General features: G+C 42.9%; 1 protein-coding gene across 1 annotated transcript; it reads left to right on the top strand.

The window, feature by feature from the left end:
• The first annotated feature begins 626 nt into the window (after positions 1-626).
• On the top strand, positions 627-12,542 carry si:ch211-214e3.5 (zinc finger protein 518A). Its single transcript, XM_020650334.3, has 3 exons — positions 627-975; positions 3,633-3,685; positions 6,732-12,542. Exons 1-3 carry the CDS (start codon positions 929-931, stop codon positions 10,793-10,795), a joined length of 4,164 nt encoding a protein of 1,387 aa, XP_020505990.2. The 5' UTR covers positions 627-928; the 3' UTR covers positions 10,796-12,542.
• The last annotated feature ends 1,419 nt before the right edge of the window (positions 12,543-13,961 follow it).

A 13,961-nucleotide genomic window follows, 5' to 3' on the forward strand; every position in this document is an offset into this window, starting at 1 on the left:
CCATGTTGACCGTGTCTCCCTATGTTTCTGCACCCAAAACTTGTTTTTTGTTTTTTTAATGTTTTTTCCTTTCTCATCATAAACAACATCATAAACTTAACCTCCGCTCCATTGTGTACATGAGATCACGTGAGGTGGTGCGTTCCTCCGTCGGGCACGATAATCTTCATCAAATCATCTCTGTGATGTGCCAAGATTTTCAGATAGATAGGCTAGATTTACTCTATTGATCCCAAACTGGGAAATTGCGGTGTAGCCTATATCCTGTAGTGTGAGCATGATGAGATTATAGAGAATAATATCTGTTCAGATTCTCCTCATGTGTGTGAGCCGGGCGTTGGTGAGATCACCTTTGTCAGGGTTAGAGTTACAGATAGTAAAGGCATTGATTTATGATGTCACTGCAGTTGAACATATTTACAGTGTAATGGTTGCAATGTAAAGTCCTCTGTGTGTGTGTGTGTGTGTGTGTGTGTGTGTGTGTGTGTGTGTGTGTGTGTCGGTCAACAGAATCAGCTTCATGCAGTTAAAAGAGGAAATGGCGTCAATCCGCCATTGCTGCTCATAGCTTCTTACACACACACACACACACACACTCTCACACTCACTCACACACACTCACACACACACACACACACACACTCGGGGATGACGTAGGGCTCGTGCTGCCTAAACACAGGATGCCCTTCATGTCGCCTCATTAAACACTTTTGATCTCTTCTTCGGTGAGAGTGGTAAAAATTTAGTTTTAGCGGGAAATGAAGCTCGCGGCACTAGTTTGTTGTTGTAGGAACAGTGTGTATTCCTCCGCTGGTGTCGGAGCAGAAGGACCCGGATGGAGTGTCATGGCCGCCGTGGCTGTGTTCCTCAGAGAGGAGGAGGAAGGAAGACTCCCGTTAAAGCTGTTTGTGTTTGAGTTGCAGCTTTAATGTCCGCCACTGACTTACCGGAGGAGCGACTTCACCACACTTCACGGTAAGAACCGTTTAATGTAACTTTGAGCGTCACTACGGCGAGAGAGAAGTCATTAAAGTCCACACTCACACTCTGACTCACACACACACACACACTCACTCACGCACAAACACACACAAACACACACACACACACGGACTCTCACAGGAGGCTGCAGTTAGCACACACTCTTTATTATAAACATATAAACTGTGTGTAACTCGTCTGTTTGTTTGAGTGTGTGTGATGCGTTCACTGACGCTCCGTTCAAACGAGTTTAAACTTCACACAGAGGACAGACTGACGGCTCTGTGGACAACATGTTGGACCGGGACTGTCCCGGTGTTACTCCCGGTATTAGTGCCTGTTGGTTCCCGCTGACATCTCGGTGCTGATAGTAGAGATGGATTCCGGTAGTTCATGATTACCTCCCATAGCTAGTCCTGGTGTTTTGGGTGTTTTGGTTCTGAGGCTGAGTGAAGTAACTCCTGAACTTTTCTTTTCTTCTGCAGGTGTGTTTGTGTGTGTGTGTTGCAGTTTACCTGTGCAGGTGTTCTCTCAGCTCTCATACAAAACTGTTGATGTGTTTCCTTTAATCAACTATTAAAGCTTAAAGTGATGACGTTGAATTTAATCTGAAAATGATTAAATACATATTGTTTGAATAAAGTGAAAGCACCAGTAAGCATCAGTAAGATGTGTAGAGACTGAAATGATAAAGTGACCTTCCTATATGATCAGACATTAAGGAAACATGCTGTGTTGAAGTGCTGGCTTCTCTGACAACAATGCAGCAGCCAGTATGTCCTCCTTCTAACTTTAGATTCTGGTCCTGAAGGGTCTGGATTTGTTTGGACCAGAGAAGGTAGGCGGTTTTAAGGTTATAAACTCCACGAGCATAAATGTATTCAAATTAGGATCAATATTGGAGATGCTTTTGAAAAATGGAGAGAGGTTAGAACACAGAAAGGTTTACAGACCGATGCAGAGCTGGATAAACACTGAAGCTTCAGTGTACACCGCATGGTGACCTGCGTGAGCATCGACTCTAGAGAGGAGGGGGCGGGGGGGAGACAGCTCTCTAAAATGTTTTATTATTTGGACTGCAGTACACATTTTAAATACTAGGTGTCAGAGTTACAGATTGCTCCTTTAATGCAGATCAGTGTTGCATTCATCATGTTGGAGGAAAACATGGCCGCTGCTGTGTAGACAGCTGACACAGAAGCCCTTTCTGAATAGCCACAGTTCAGTATGGATTGCTTACTTTTCAGTAGACTGAACCCTCGAGGGCGTTTTTTGGTCCGCCTCAGTATACTGAACATTTCAGTATGGATACTAACTTCCGGGTTTCATGCAGTATGGATCGGATGCATCCTTTCAGGAAATGAATTGTATTTTACCACCCACAATGTTGTGCGAAATTAAACGTAAACCGTCACTTCACGTCCACCTCCAAATCAAAACAAACGAGCATGGATTAATTTAATCAATTTTTAATCTGGAGTTAAATCACTACTTTTAATTAACAACAGAAAATAAAACAAATGTCTGCATTATTATAAAACCTTTCCCCCTCTATTTGAATAATGATTTCACTATTTAAATGCGTCTTTATTGGTGTATTTTACTTTATATTCTGTATATTACTGTCTTTCATTTGTACTTTCCTTTATGTACTGTATGTTATTTAGTTATTTCATCTTTTACTTAATTTACATTGTGATATTTTAATTTTTTTTATCTGACTGTGCATTACTCTTCTTGAATGAAGTTAAACAAAAAAAAAACGGATGGATGCGGCCGGTTCGGGTAATATAAATGACGCCACTTTTATGCAATTTGTTGATCCAGCAGATGTCGGCCTTGAGCACCAGCATGAAACCAAAAGAACTTGCGCTGCATTGTTGTGTTAGCATGCTAATGCTAGCGCTCTTTAGTTAGCTCGTAGCTTCACACTGCATGTAAATTTACACCAAATGGCCGTGATCTAAAAACTCTTACATGACATCTAAATAAGCAGTTAAATGCTACTTTTTCTGTTAAACTGACTCAAATATAATGTATTGAAGTGAGGTGTTGTAGTGCACAGCATGCGCCAGCAGGGGTCAGCTCCCATCTAGACCCCCGATATCGTGGCCTCTATGACTGCATAGCTGATAGCTCTGCTGGAAAGGTAACCGGCTAACATCAGAGTGGAGGAGGGAGACTTATTCATGAGGTCATAGTCGTGCATTTACAGAAAACGGGGGTATATTGTTCCGTAAATAAACCTTGTTGCTCTTTCGATTGAAAGAGTCATATGTTGAAGATAAAGAGTGACCAGCGGAGTCAAGCTAGCCGGTCTGTTCCTCTGCTTCACCACTTTCCCTGCAGGCTGAGAGCTCGACTACCGTACCGTAGCTAGTAGGAGTGCAAACTCCACAAAGTGAAAACTAACAGAACTAAAAGAGCGACACAGCTGCACAGAGACTGCACGTTGTTGACGTTACTGAACACAATAAAGTTTGTCACGCTGTAAGACAGTTTAAACTTTTCTTTCGCTCAAAGAGACCTTCAAAAACAAGGTGCGTCTAATAACGGTGGGGCTTATATTCTGGATTTTGCGGTAAATGAAACTCGCCTGCTGTTGTTGTGGTATGTGGACTGTAATTGAAGTTTTTTTCTTTTTCTTTCAGACGTCGTGTTTCAGCTCGTCTTCTCCAGACACGGCGAGCACTGAGGTTACCAGGTAACACCTTCATATTTAATATTTAATAAATGTTTATCATGAACCGTTTAATAATTACAAACTGCTCCATCATGTGGGTCGAACTAGGCCTGCAGCTTAGCTCCAGATTCAAGAACAATTGTTCATTTTGTGAAAAAAGGATCCGACTTAAACTGAAAGGCATAAAAAAAGATATGGGGGCGTGGTGAATTTTCAAAACGGCGCCCATGGCCTCATATCGTTGAAGGGTTGACTCCAGGTAGAAGGTGAGTTTGTGCTCACGCAGCGACAGGAGATATAACCCCGGTATTTAAACTGATACTGTTGCTGTTTTCTGCTCTCTCTCAGTTTTTAAAAGTTAACAATCCCCTCCATCGGAAGCTCACCTGTTGAGATAACAGAAATGAGAATGAAACAGCGTTATTAGGATAGTACTTTATTGATCCCCAGAGGTGAAATTCAGGCGTTGCAGCAGCACAGACAAGTAAGCTCAATGATACGAAGGCGATGACATCAGAGAGTCCGGACCTCGGTTCTTAAAGAAAAGTTTGAACAAGTACAATCATTACTTTTTATGCATGCTGCTCTCTCAACTCTTGCTCAGTGTGCAGCAGGCAGGTGAGAGTTTGTAACCATGGTGACTGTCTGTCTGTGATGTGTGTAGAGGTGGGCGATTAGGGAAAAATATCATCAGGTTTTTTTTGGGGCAAAATCACCATCACAATTTTTTTCAGACTGATTTTAAGACTAATTTGCAAGTTACTGACCAGTTCAACCAATGTTAATGTTTTTAAATGAACAAAAACTGTGCTTACAAATTTAGTCTGTTTGAAAATCACCTTTGTAGGAGGTCTGCAGGTCTGGAGGTCTTCAGGTCTGCAGGTCCTTGAGAGTCAGAGAGCACGGAGAACTGCAAGTCTGGAGGTTTTCAGGTCTGGAGGTCTCACCCAGAACATTTTTAGCACCAGAAACATCTTTCCCTTGATTTGATCAATATTTACAATTTGAAGGTTTCCTGCTCCACTTGATGATTGAGTAATGTATCCTCTTTTTGTGTTCATCAGGAACATTTTCACGCAGTGATGCATTCATTTAAAAACATGTCGATTTTGAGTTGTGTTTCTGTGCTATTTTAGCCCTGCAGAGTTCCTAAAGCTGTAGCTTCATAAAGGCTCTTCAGCCTTTGTTGTTTTTATGACATCATTGGACTAACTTTAGTTTTGTTTATATATAATCAAACATAATACAGAATGTGTTCATTCTGTGACACATGATCAAATTAAGTTTTACTGAAAGAGTTTAATTCATAGAGGGGGCAGGACATCGTTGAATGACAGACAGTCACCATGGTTACTCAATCTCACCTGCCTGCTGCACACAACGTATAACATTGTTCAGCATAATCCCTATAAATTTGGTTATCACAACAGGTGAGCTTCGGGTGGAGAGGCTTGATAGTAACTTACAAACAGAGAGAGCAGAAACATGGACAGCAACATTTTAAACACCGGGGTTATATCTCCACTCAGTGACTGTCTGAGCTCCGCCCTGTCTGACTCTCTGCAGACTGTTAACGTCTCTCTGGCTCGTTAAAAGGTTTCTTGTGTCGTTATCCGAGATGTAAACTTAACTGTGCAAACTATGCAATAATAATATCAGAACAGTTGCATATAACCGGGATGGAGTTGTTTTTGCGGACTTTACTCTTACGTTTCGGAGTACCCCTCACGTCCGCTTAAAGTATAACTGATTATTAATCATAACAGTATAACTGATTATAAATCATAACAGTATAACTGAGTATTAATCATGAAAGTATAACTGAGTATTAATCATAACAGTATAACTGAGTATTAATCATAACAGTATAACTGATTATTAATCATTAAAGTGTTTCAGGATTCAGGAAAATGGTGTTGAGTTTGCACGTGAAGTTTACTCTGACTGACCCTGAGACTAAATATTTTATTAAAGTGACAGAAAGCCGTCGTAGAGATAAAGAATGTAATCTCTGCAGACAGAAGAGCATCCACGCAGACTCTGCTCTTAGACGAAGGTCGACCTTCTTCCAACATCAGTCGGCATGATTTAAGAAGAATTCAGACTGTTTTCTAAAGAGCCCTGATCTGTGCTTGTAGTCCAAACAGGAACAGTGTTCAGTTTCCATCACCGCAAATGCCCTGCTCCACAGAAACTCGTACTACAAGCTGCGGTGTTTGGGGGGACGGAGTTTCAGCAGCGGACCAAACCACTATGCGGCGGAGAAGAGGCAGGGACCTGATCTTTGAAAACTTAAAAACATAAATCATCTTAAAGGTTTAAATTCAAATGAAGACTTCTGCTGTTAAAATAAATCAGAGAGAAAAACGTCTTTAATAAACGTTTCATCAGACGGGAACAGGAAGTTATTATAATAATTTAATTATAATAATATTAATAATGCATTGTTTTCTTCTATAAGTCGTCAGTGTTGTTAAAGATGTCGTGGTCGATGGTCGTCTCGTCTGAAAACTCATTAATCAAAGATCTCGATGGTTGTCTCGTCTGAAAACTTGTTAATCAAAGATCTCGTGAACTACAAACATGTTCGACATCGTTTTCTTTTCCCTTTGAGTCCTCTTGAATCTCAGGTTATAAACAGATCTGCCCCTTTGCATCCCAAAACCTCCGCTGTGATTTATCTCTAAGGTGACAGTGACTCATTGGTCCATCGTGTCCCGGCTGAGCGCCCCCTGTCCTCAATCCAGATCCTGCAGATCCTGCAGACCCAGATACTTGGTTTAGTGTCCTTGGTGACTCTTCTGATGTCCGGTGTTGGTCAAAGTGTCTTTCCCTGTTTGAGTCATCACTTCTTTGTTTTCTGCTTAGAAACCTGGTTATTGTGACTCTGTTCAGTTTGTGATGCTCGTCTTTCTCTGTGGTCGTCATTGAAGCCTGATGTGTTTTTAACAAACGACCCTCCTGGGTTCGGGTCTACAGTTCACTCTAAGAAGAGTGAAGAACTCCTCCTGTCAGACGATCAAACATTCACCTGGATGTTGTTTTAAAGGGAATTCTTGTTTTTCAGATTTCTGCAGATCGGTAACGATGGAAGAGGAACCAGCGTTCCCTCCTGATTCTGCTAGAGGAAATGTCTCGGTGCCCGAGGACGAGAAGGACAAGGTGAAGGACTTTGTGTTCAAACACTTCAGAGAGGTGACGGACGAGTCGCTCTTCAGCGCTGTAGAGGAATCGTCTGTGAAAGATTATGGGTGTCCCACCAAGAGAGACAGACAGCCTGTGAATAAGGCCTCCGGTAAAGTCCAGCAGGGGGCGGTGTTCTCTGGAAAGATCCTGAGTTTTGAGTGCTCAGTGTGTAAAGACGGCTCCACCTACAGCCCCAACGACCTGCTGAAACACTTCCGAGCGGCTCACCAACACGCTCTCCCGACCTACCCATGTGATCTGTGTGGTTTCTCTACTAACGAGTTCCCCGCTCTTCAGCGCCATCGCATCGAGCACAGGAACACTCTGGTGACGTGTGAGCTGTGTAACGATGACGTGCAGTACTCTCTATTGCTGCTCACCAGACACTACATCATGTGTCACAGTGTCAACGGGCAGTTCCACTGCGACTGGTGTGACTTCACCACCGTGGACGCAGGGACGTTCGTGCAGCACATCCACCATCACAACGAGAGCCCGTGGAAGTGTTCCAAATGTCGCCACATCAGCTTAAACGAGGACGAGCACCAGAAGCATCTGAAAGCTCACTCGGGCACATTCCCCTTCACGTGTCAGGTGTGTGGATACGGAGCGGTGAGGAACGAGTACCTTCAGAAACACACGGCGGCGGTTCACAGACTGGAAGCGGAGAGGAGGAGCTTATGGAAGTCTGCAGAAGAAAGTCTCTTTCCAACAAACGCATCCACAGCTTTAAAAGTCATGGTGAAGAAAAGCGAGTCCCAGGAGACTCAGAGGACATCCAAAGTCAACTCTGCCACTTCAAACCAAAACGGGCGGCTGATCAAACCGGAGAAATCCTTGGAAGGGAGCCTCGTAGATGGGGCCGTGGCGATCAGGGACAATAAACAGTGGAGCAAATGCTCCTCGACCACGGAGCAGGCGCTCATGTTGCAGGAATGTGACACTGCAGCTTCTGATTCCGCAGCTCACACCAGTCCTAATGGACTCACTGTTCTGATGGTGAAGAACAAAATCTCTCTGCCCCCAAACTGCACAACCAAAGTCATGGGATTCAAGATGGTGGAGGGCAAAAAGCATTTAGTTCTCAAAGTGATACCGGCGGCAAAGCAGGACCTGTCCAATCAGAACGGTTCTCTGGGGGAAGACGTGACCTCTGCGCCAAATCCTGTGTCAGATCAAAATATGGTTATTGTTGAGAATGGAGAAGGGTCTCATAGCAAGAGCTCCAAATCCCACTGCTCTGCTGTTTCACCGAGAAGTGGATCCTGTGTGCAGACGGATCAAGATGAAATTATGACAGTGAAAGTGAAGATTGAGGAGGAAGAAACCTCGGTTAGCAGCCTGGACTGTACTCCACATAGAGATGATGTAGGAGAACAGTCACTCAGTAGAACCTGTGCAGACGCATCAGATCCCACGACTGATGACTCTGACCACAGTCAGCCAAATCAAACGACCAGCTCAGAGACAAATATGTCCCATAACTCACTCTGCGAAGAGTCCAACGGTTCTGAAGTCTGGAAGGCTTTAAGAATGTGTTCCGGTAAGGTCACTGACCTTTCTACACTGTTACCAGTGTCTAAGAAAAACGTACTTTCCAAACAAGTCACCAAACAGTCTGTAGAAAACTGTGGGGCTGCAGAGGAGTCTGCAGACAGACTCCATGAAAACCTCCACGGGAACTCGTTACACACTGTGGATCATGACGCCCAGTGTCCTCGAGGTACTACAGAATATAGTAATATTCCCCCTAAAGATAGAACAGAGATCAAAAATAAAAACTGCCGGCCAATTTCTAAAAACTTCTCAACAAATCCAGCACTTCTGTCAGACTCAGCCCCGCCCTCTTCAGGCGATCGCAGCGAAAGCACCACAGGCTCAGAAAACTGTACCAAAAACTCTTCTCCAAACCAAGAAGTGTTTTCTTTTCACAATTATTCCAAGGAATCATTCAGCTCTTCACCTAACACTTACCAAAACTCTGACCATACGTCCAGACATTCAGCAGACAGACGTGGTTTTCATGAACCATCACGGTTTAGTTTGAGTTTATCAGAATCACCAGAACTCTCAGAAAGTGTCAGTGGGGAAGACTCGAGTGTAGAAGTAGACGAGGGGGCGATGAACAGTGATCATGAAGTCAGTGAGTGTATAGTTGGTGATCCTCCCTCAGAGGACGAACACCCTGAGTCTGTGCTTAGAGACTTTAATATCATTAAGATTGAGGAGGACAGTGTTCCTATAAGCAAACCTCCGGCAGAAACAAAGACTCAGTCCAACTCTTTTGGAACTTTTGTGGAGGAACATTCTGACGCAATTATCACCCAGCAGCTTAACAAAGAAAGAGTGGCATCGTCATGTGCAGGCAAGGATTCCTTAAAGCCAACCAAAACAACTCTACGGATTCTCCAGTTACCTGAAGGGAAGCAGCCCGTCCTCCTGAGGACTTCTGACAATCAGGTCAAGACCAGTCCAGGTTTCAAACTGATAACCAATTCTTCAAATCCTCAGATTAACGTTTCTTACATGTCCTCGGGGTTAGAAAGATCGGGTAACAAGTCAGGTTTAACACCTAGTCCCAACAACAGGGTGGTGGCTGTGTCGGTCCCAAAGACAGAAACTCCTGACAAAGGGACAGCACTCCTCTCTGCTGTCCAATCAGGTGTTAGCAAGTCTTCAAATCACTACTTTATCAACAGTCCAGGTTTTAAGGGTCCTGTACTCCTCTCCAGCACGCCGCAGAACACACCTACAGACAAATGCACAAAGACACAGCCGACCTGCTTCTTGTTACAGAGGTCAGTCCCGTTTGTTCAGTCCCCCAGTACTCCTGTCCTCAGATTGGCCAACACTCAGCTCCCCCTGAACTCACGGCCGGTCCTCGCAATGCCTGTAAACTCCACAGACAAACCCGGAGCTCCGCATGCTGGTCGGCAGGCCTTCCTACTGCGATACATTTCTCCTCCCAAATCAGGCCGGACATTGAACAACCATGACTCCAAGGCTGGGACTCCATGCGGCCAAACCAATGAAAGTTCTGGAAACAAAGTTTTTTTTAAAATAGTCACTCCCACAGGTAGCCTTCTTACAAGCGGAGCTCCCGCCTCCAGCAGCCAGCCTTTTTTTTTATCTACCAGACCTCAGACGCAGTGTTTTCTGGTTTCATCAAACAAATCAGCTACAAATGCTTCAAACGCAGTAAAGAAAATGATCAGCGTACAAAATACTGCTCAGAGAGAGCTCAAAGAATCCATCGTCTGCCCGGGTCAGCTCAAAGCAAAGGTACCACCGAGCGAAGCAGAGAAACCCATCCTCGCCCCGAGGCCGATCCGACCTCCCAGCCTGCGGAAAAGGCGCAGAAAAGCATTGTTTGATGAGCTTCCAGAAACGGTGCATAAATCTAGAAGACTGTCACATAAAACAGGGACTGAGAAAGAGACTCCTGTGTTGTGGAAACCTGTAGCCAAAGACACAGCGAGGACTCTGAGGCTGTCCCCGTTCAGTGGTCTACAGCTGGTCCGATGTCCCCGCAGATACCAGCCTGTAGTGGTGCTCAATCATCCCGACGCTGACATCCCTGAAGTGGCCAACATCATGAGGGTCGTCAACAGACACAAAGGGGCTGTCTCCAAGGTCTCTCTGTCTCAGGAAACAGTCCAAGCTCTCTCTGAACTCGCTGCTCAAGACAATTGTGGGTCGTCCCACGATCCAACACCTCAGCCGGTTCGGAGTTCTGTCCGAGAACGATTCCTCCTGAAGATGAAGTTAAGGAAAAAGAGCAGGAAAAAGTATGAGGTGGTGGACACTTTATCGGGCTGTAGACAGGAGTCTGTGGTGTTCAACTGCTGGTTCTGTGGTCGACTCTTTAACAACCAAGAGGACTGGATCGGACATGGACAGCGCCACCTCATGGAGGCCACCAGAGACTGGAACAAACTCTTCTGAACGTTTCCCTTTAACTGTGGAACAAAGGGTTGAAGTTGTATATTTTTAATGAGCTTTCACTTGATGTTTATAATATTTTAGTTCCTGTAAATATATATTCTTAATGAATCATAGTTTATCTTTCATACTCTGGTAACTTTTGTACAGCAGCGTGTGGCACACACAGGTCCAATGTGAAACGGTACACTGTATAGAGGAGACGAGCTACAGGACCATGTCAGAGTCTATAACTCAGGTGATTTCTATTAATCTGCTTGATGAGTGGACCTACTCTTTATTTGTTCTGCAGGAGGACAGGAAACTTAACGTTTAACTCTAAAGTTTGTAGTTGTAGTCGTCCACCTTGAAGCGTGCAGATCCAAATGATTCCTTTTTAATACTGTTTTTAATAAAGGGGGAAAACTTCACACTACTACTCCACTGTCAGGATGAGTTTACAGTTTGTCTCTGGTCCTGTAGCGTTCATGGTTTCTGTTATGTGTTGAAGACTCAGTCTGAACTTTTTCTGTCTCTTTTATTCTTCTTTGTGTTCCTCAGCAGCTCGCCGTGCGACTCTTTGTTTCCTCAATCCTCTGATGACTTTAAAGATTTTTTACCAGGTTGAACTTCCTCATGTCTTCTTCATGACATCAGAGTTTGGTGCAGATTGTCACATTAAAAGGTTTGATCTAAAAAACGTGTCAGGAACAACTTTCTCAAGCCTTTCAGTCAGGTGTGTAACATCATGGCTGCATTCTTTAAATCATGAATCCTTTTTAATCATCTGGATATTTTAAAGATTCTAACAGGGCGAAGACTCTTCATCAACAGCACCATTCATTCATTTGCTGATCTTCATTCATCAATTCTTCTTCATTAAATCGATAAATATCTCCAAACACGATGACTTCACTTAGAACTAAAAAATTAAAAGATCTTTAGTTTCTTCAGTTTGAAGGAAATGAATACAATTTTATTTTTAATAAAACAACAGATTATTTTACTCTTCTTTAAAAAATGACAAAGATTGAAATAACAGCATTAATAAAACAGAAACACATCATCATTAATGGTGAATTGATTTCACTTTATTGTGGAAACAAGACTTTTTGACATTTCACAATAAAAACCCATTGTATAAAAAATGGAAGGTTAAGTTTTATGGACAGGTATTGAATAAAAACAAACATTTAAGTCAGTCCTGAGTGACTATAATACCCCTTAAAATAACTACATTACCCTTTAAAGAACCACAATACCCTTTAACTGAACTACATTTCCATTTAAAAGAACTAGGTTGCCCTTTAAAGAACTACAATACCCACTAACTGAACTACATTTTCTCTAGCTCTTTGAAATGGAAACCTGTGTGAAGACAAAAAAATAATCCAACGTAAAGAGTTTTTTTTTTATAGGAGGGAATAATTAATGAAACATTTCAAACTTTGATTTCTCTGCTTAGAGTTTTTGGGCTACAAAGATTCATTTTTCATCACTTTTGGAGTTTAAAAGAGTTTTAGAGCTCTGAACGTCACCTTGAGTGTTTGATTTCATCACTTTTAAAGTTTGTAGAGCTCTGAGCCATCTGAGGGTGTTCATTCATTACATTTTATGACATCACAGTTTCACTGTAAATGTGCTCATTGCCATCTGTCCTGTGTGCTGTACATACTTTTATTTTGTTACATTTGACACATTTTTTTCATGCAGACTTTGTGTTTCTTGTCGTCATGCTTTTAATGATTGTATTAAACAAAGAGCAAACATTGCAGTGAATATTTTATTACATTTAATATGTAACAGCCATGCTTTAATGCACTCCATGCTAAAGATATTTTTGAAATGTTACAGTTTGGTTCAGGAAGTAAAAGTCCTGTTCATTTTCTCCATAGCCGATTTGATTATCAGCCATGATGTCATAACCATCACAGGTAGACTGACCCCAGTAGCTACTGTTTAACACTAGCTAATGGCCCCCCCAAAGAGGTTTTACCCAGCGGCAAAAGAAAAAAAAACGATTCAAATTGCAAATCAAATCCTCCCATGTTAAAATATCAATACATCAAACGACTGTTGAACAAGCAGAACATAAACTTAAATACGACGTCTCTGACTTCTACCACTCACCTCCCCTCTCATCCGTTTACACATTGATCATTTATTTTGACCGGGTCTGGATGCTCCGCTCACACCCACATTCACAAAATGCTGGTTGATTTTCCGTTTGGCGAGTTAATTTCAAAGAGCAATCCACTTCATGGCGGCAAATATTTATCCCAACAGTCATCTTAAAACTATACTAAACCGTGTATGACTGCGGCTGCTTGTCCCTGCTCCTCTACTGTCTGCAGATGGGTCATCGCAGGGTCATCGGGGGGTCACACTGAGACGAGACACGCCTACATACATGGCTGCCAACGCTCACACACCGGAACGGCAACCACCGGCCGCACCTGTTGACTTGTAATGCAAATGTGCAACGGAACATGGTTGATCCTCATCCGTAAGGACCGAGTCGGGAACGCTTTCAACTTTTCTCCGTTCACTTCCACCGTGTCTGCTTTTATCAACAGTCAATAACTTAACGATTGTAACATCAGCCAAGCTGTATGTGAACTTCTCCACACAGACTGTCAAACAGCGCTGCGTTGAAACCAACAGATATATTTTTATAATCTCTCAATTTCCTAATCTGATCAAATGATCCATCTATCTATTATCTGTGATTATTTGACATAATACCTTAGTAACTCAAGTAAATGTAAACACGTGTATGTAAAACGAAAACACAATTTAAAGCAAAAGAGCAGCCATCATAGGAAGAGGGTGAAATGCACTGGCAGGATGTGACCTCCCCTCTCCCAATCTCATTACACCCCTCACCCTCAAAATCCCTCCCCTCCCCTGTTTCACTGTTACAATAATAAAAAAAATCTTTACCAGATTTAATTGGGGTTTCAGTAACTTAAAGGCAGAATATGTGATTTTTCACACTTAAATGTAGCAGAAATTAAATAAATCCTTTGAAAATAACTCTGTGAGCCATGACTGTCTACAATGAGTGTGATACCCGAGTCCCGCTGTCTGTGATGCTTTCCGAGCTTTCCGAGTCCTATCTTCACTTTGTTTACATCATCGGGACGGCTGGTTGGCTCCTCCACTCGCGTATAAAAGTTGTTTAATTGAG

The sequence above is a fragment of the Labrus bergylta genome, chromosome 21 (assembly GCF_963930695.1).
Source record: "Labrus bergylta chromosome 21, fLabBer1.1, whole genome shotgun sequence".
Taxonomy (NCBI): Eukaryota; Metazoa; Chordata; class Actinopteri; order Labriformes; family Labridae; genus Labrus; species Labrus bergylta.

Excerpts from the sequence above, each read along its gene's own strand:
- si:ch211-214e3.5 (XM_020650334.3), top strand. The coding sequence starts at position 929 with ATGTCCGCCACTGACTTACCGGAGGAGCGACTTCACCACACTTCACG. Across the intron at positions 976-3,632 it reads CGACTTCACCACACTTCACG|ACGTCGTGTTTCAGCTCGTC; the intron begins GTAAGAACCGTT and ends TTTTTCTTTCAG. Across the intron at positions 3,686-6,731 it reads GCGAGCACTGAGGTTACCAG|ATTTCTGCAGATCGGTAACG; the intron begins GTAACACCTTCA and ends CTTGTTTTTCAG.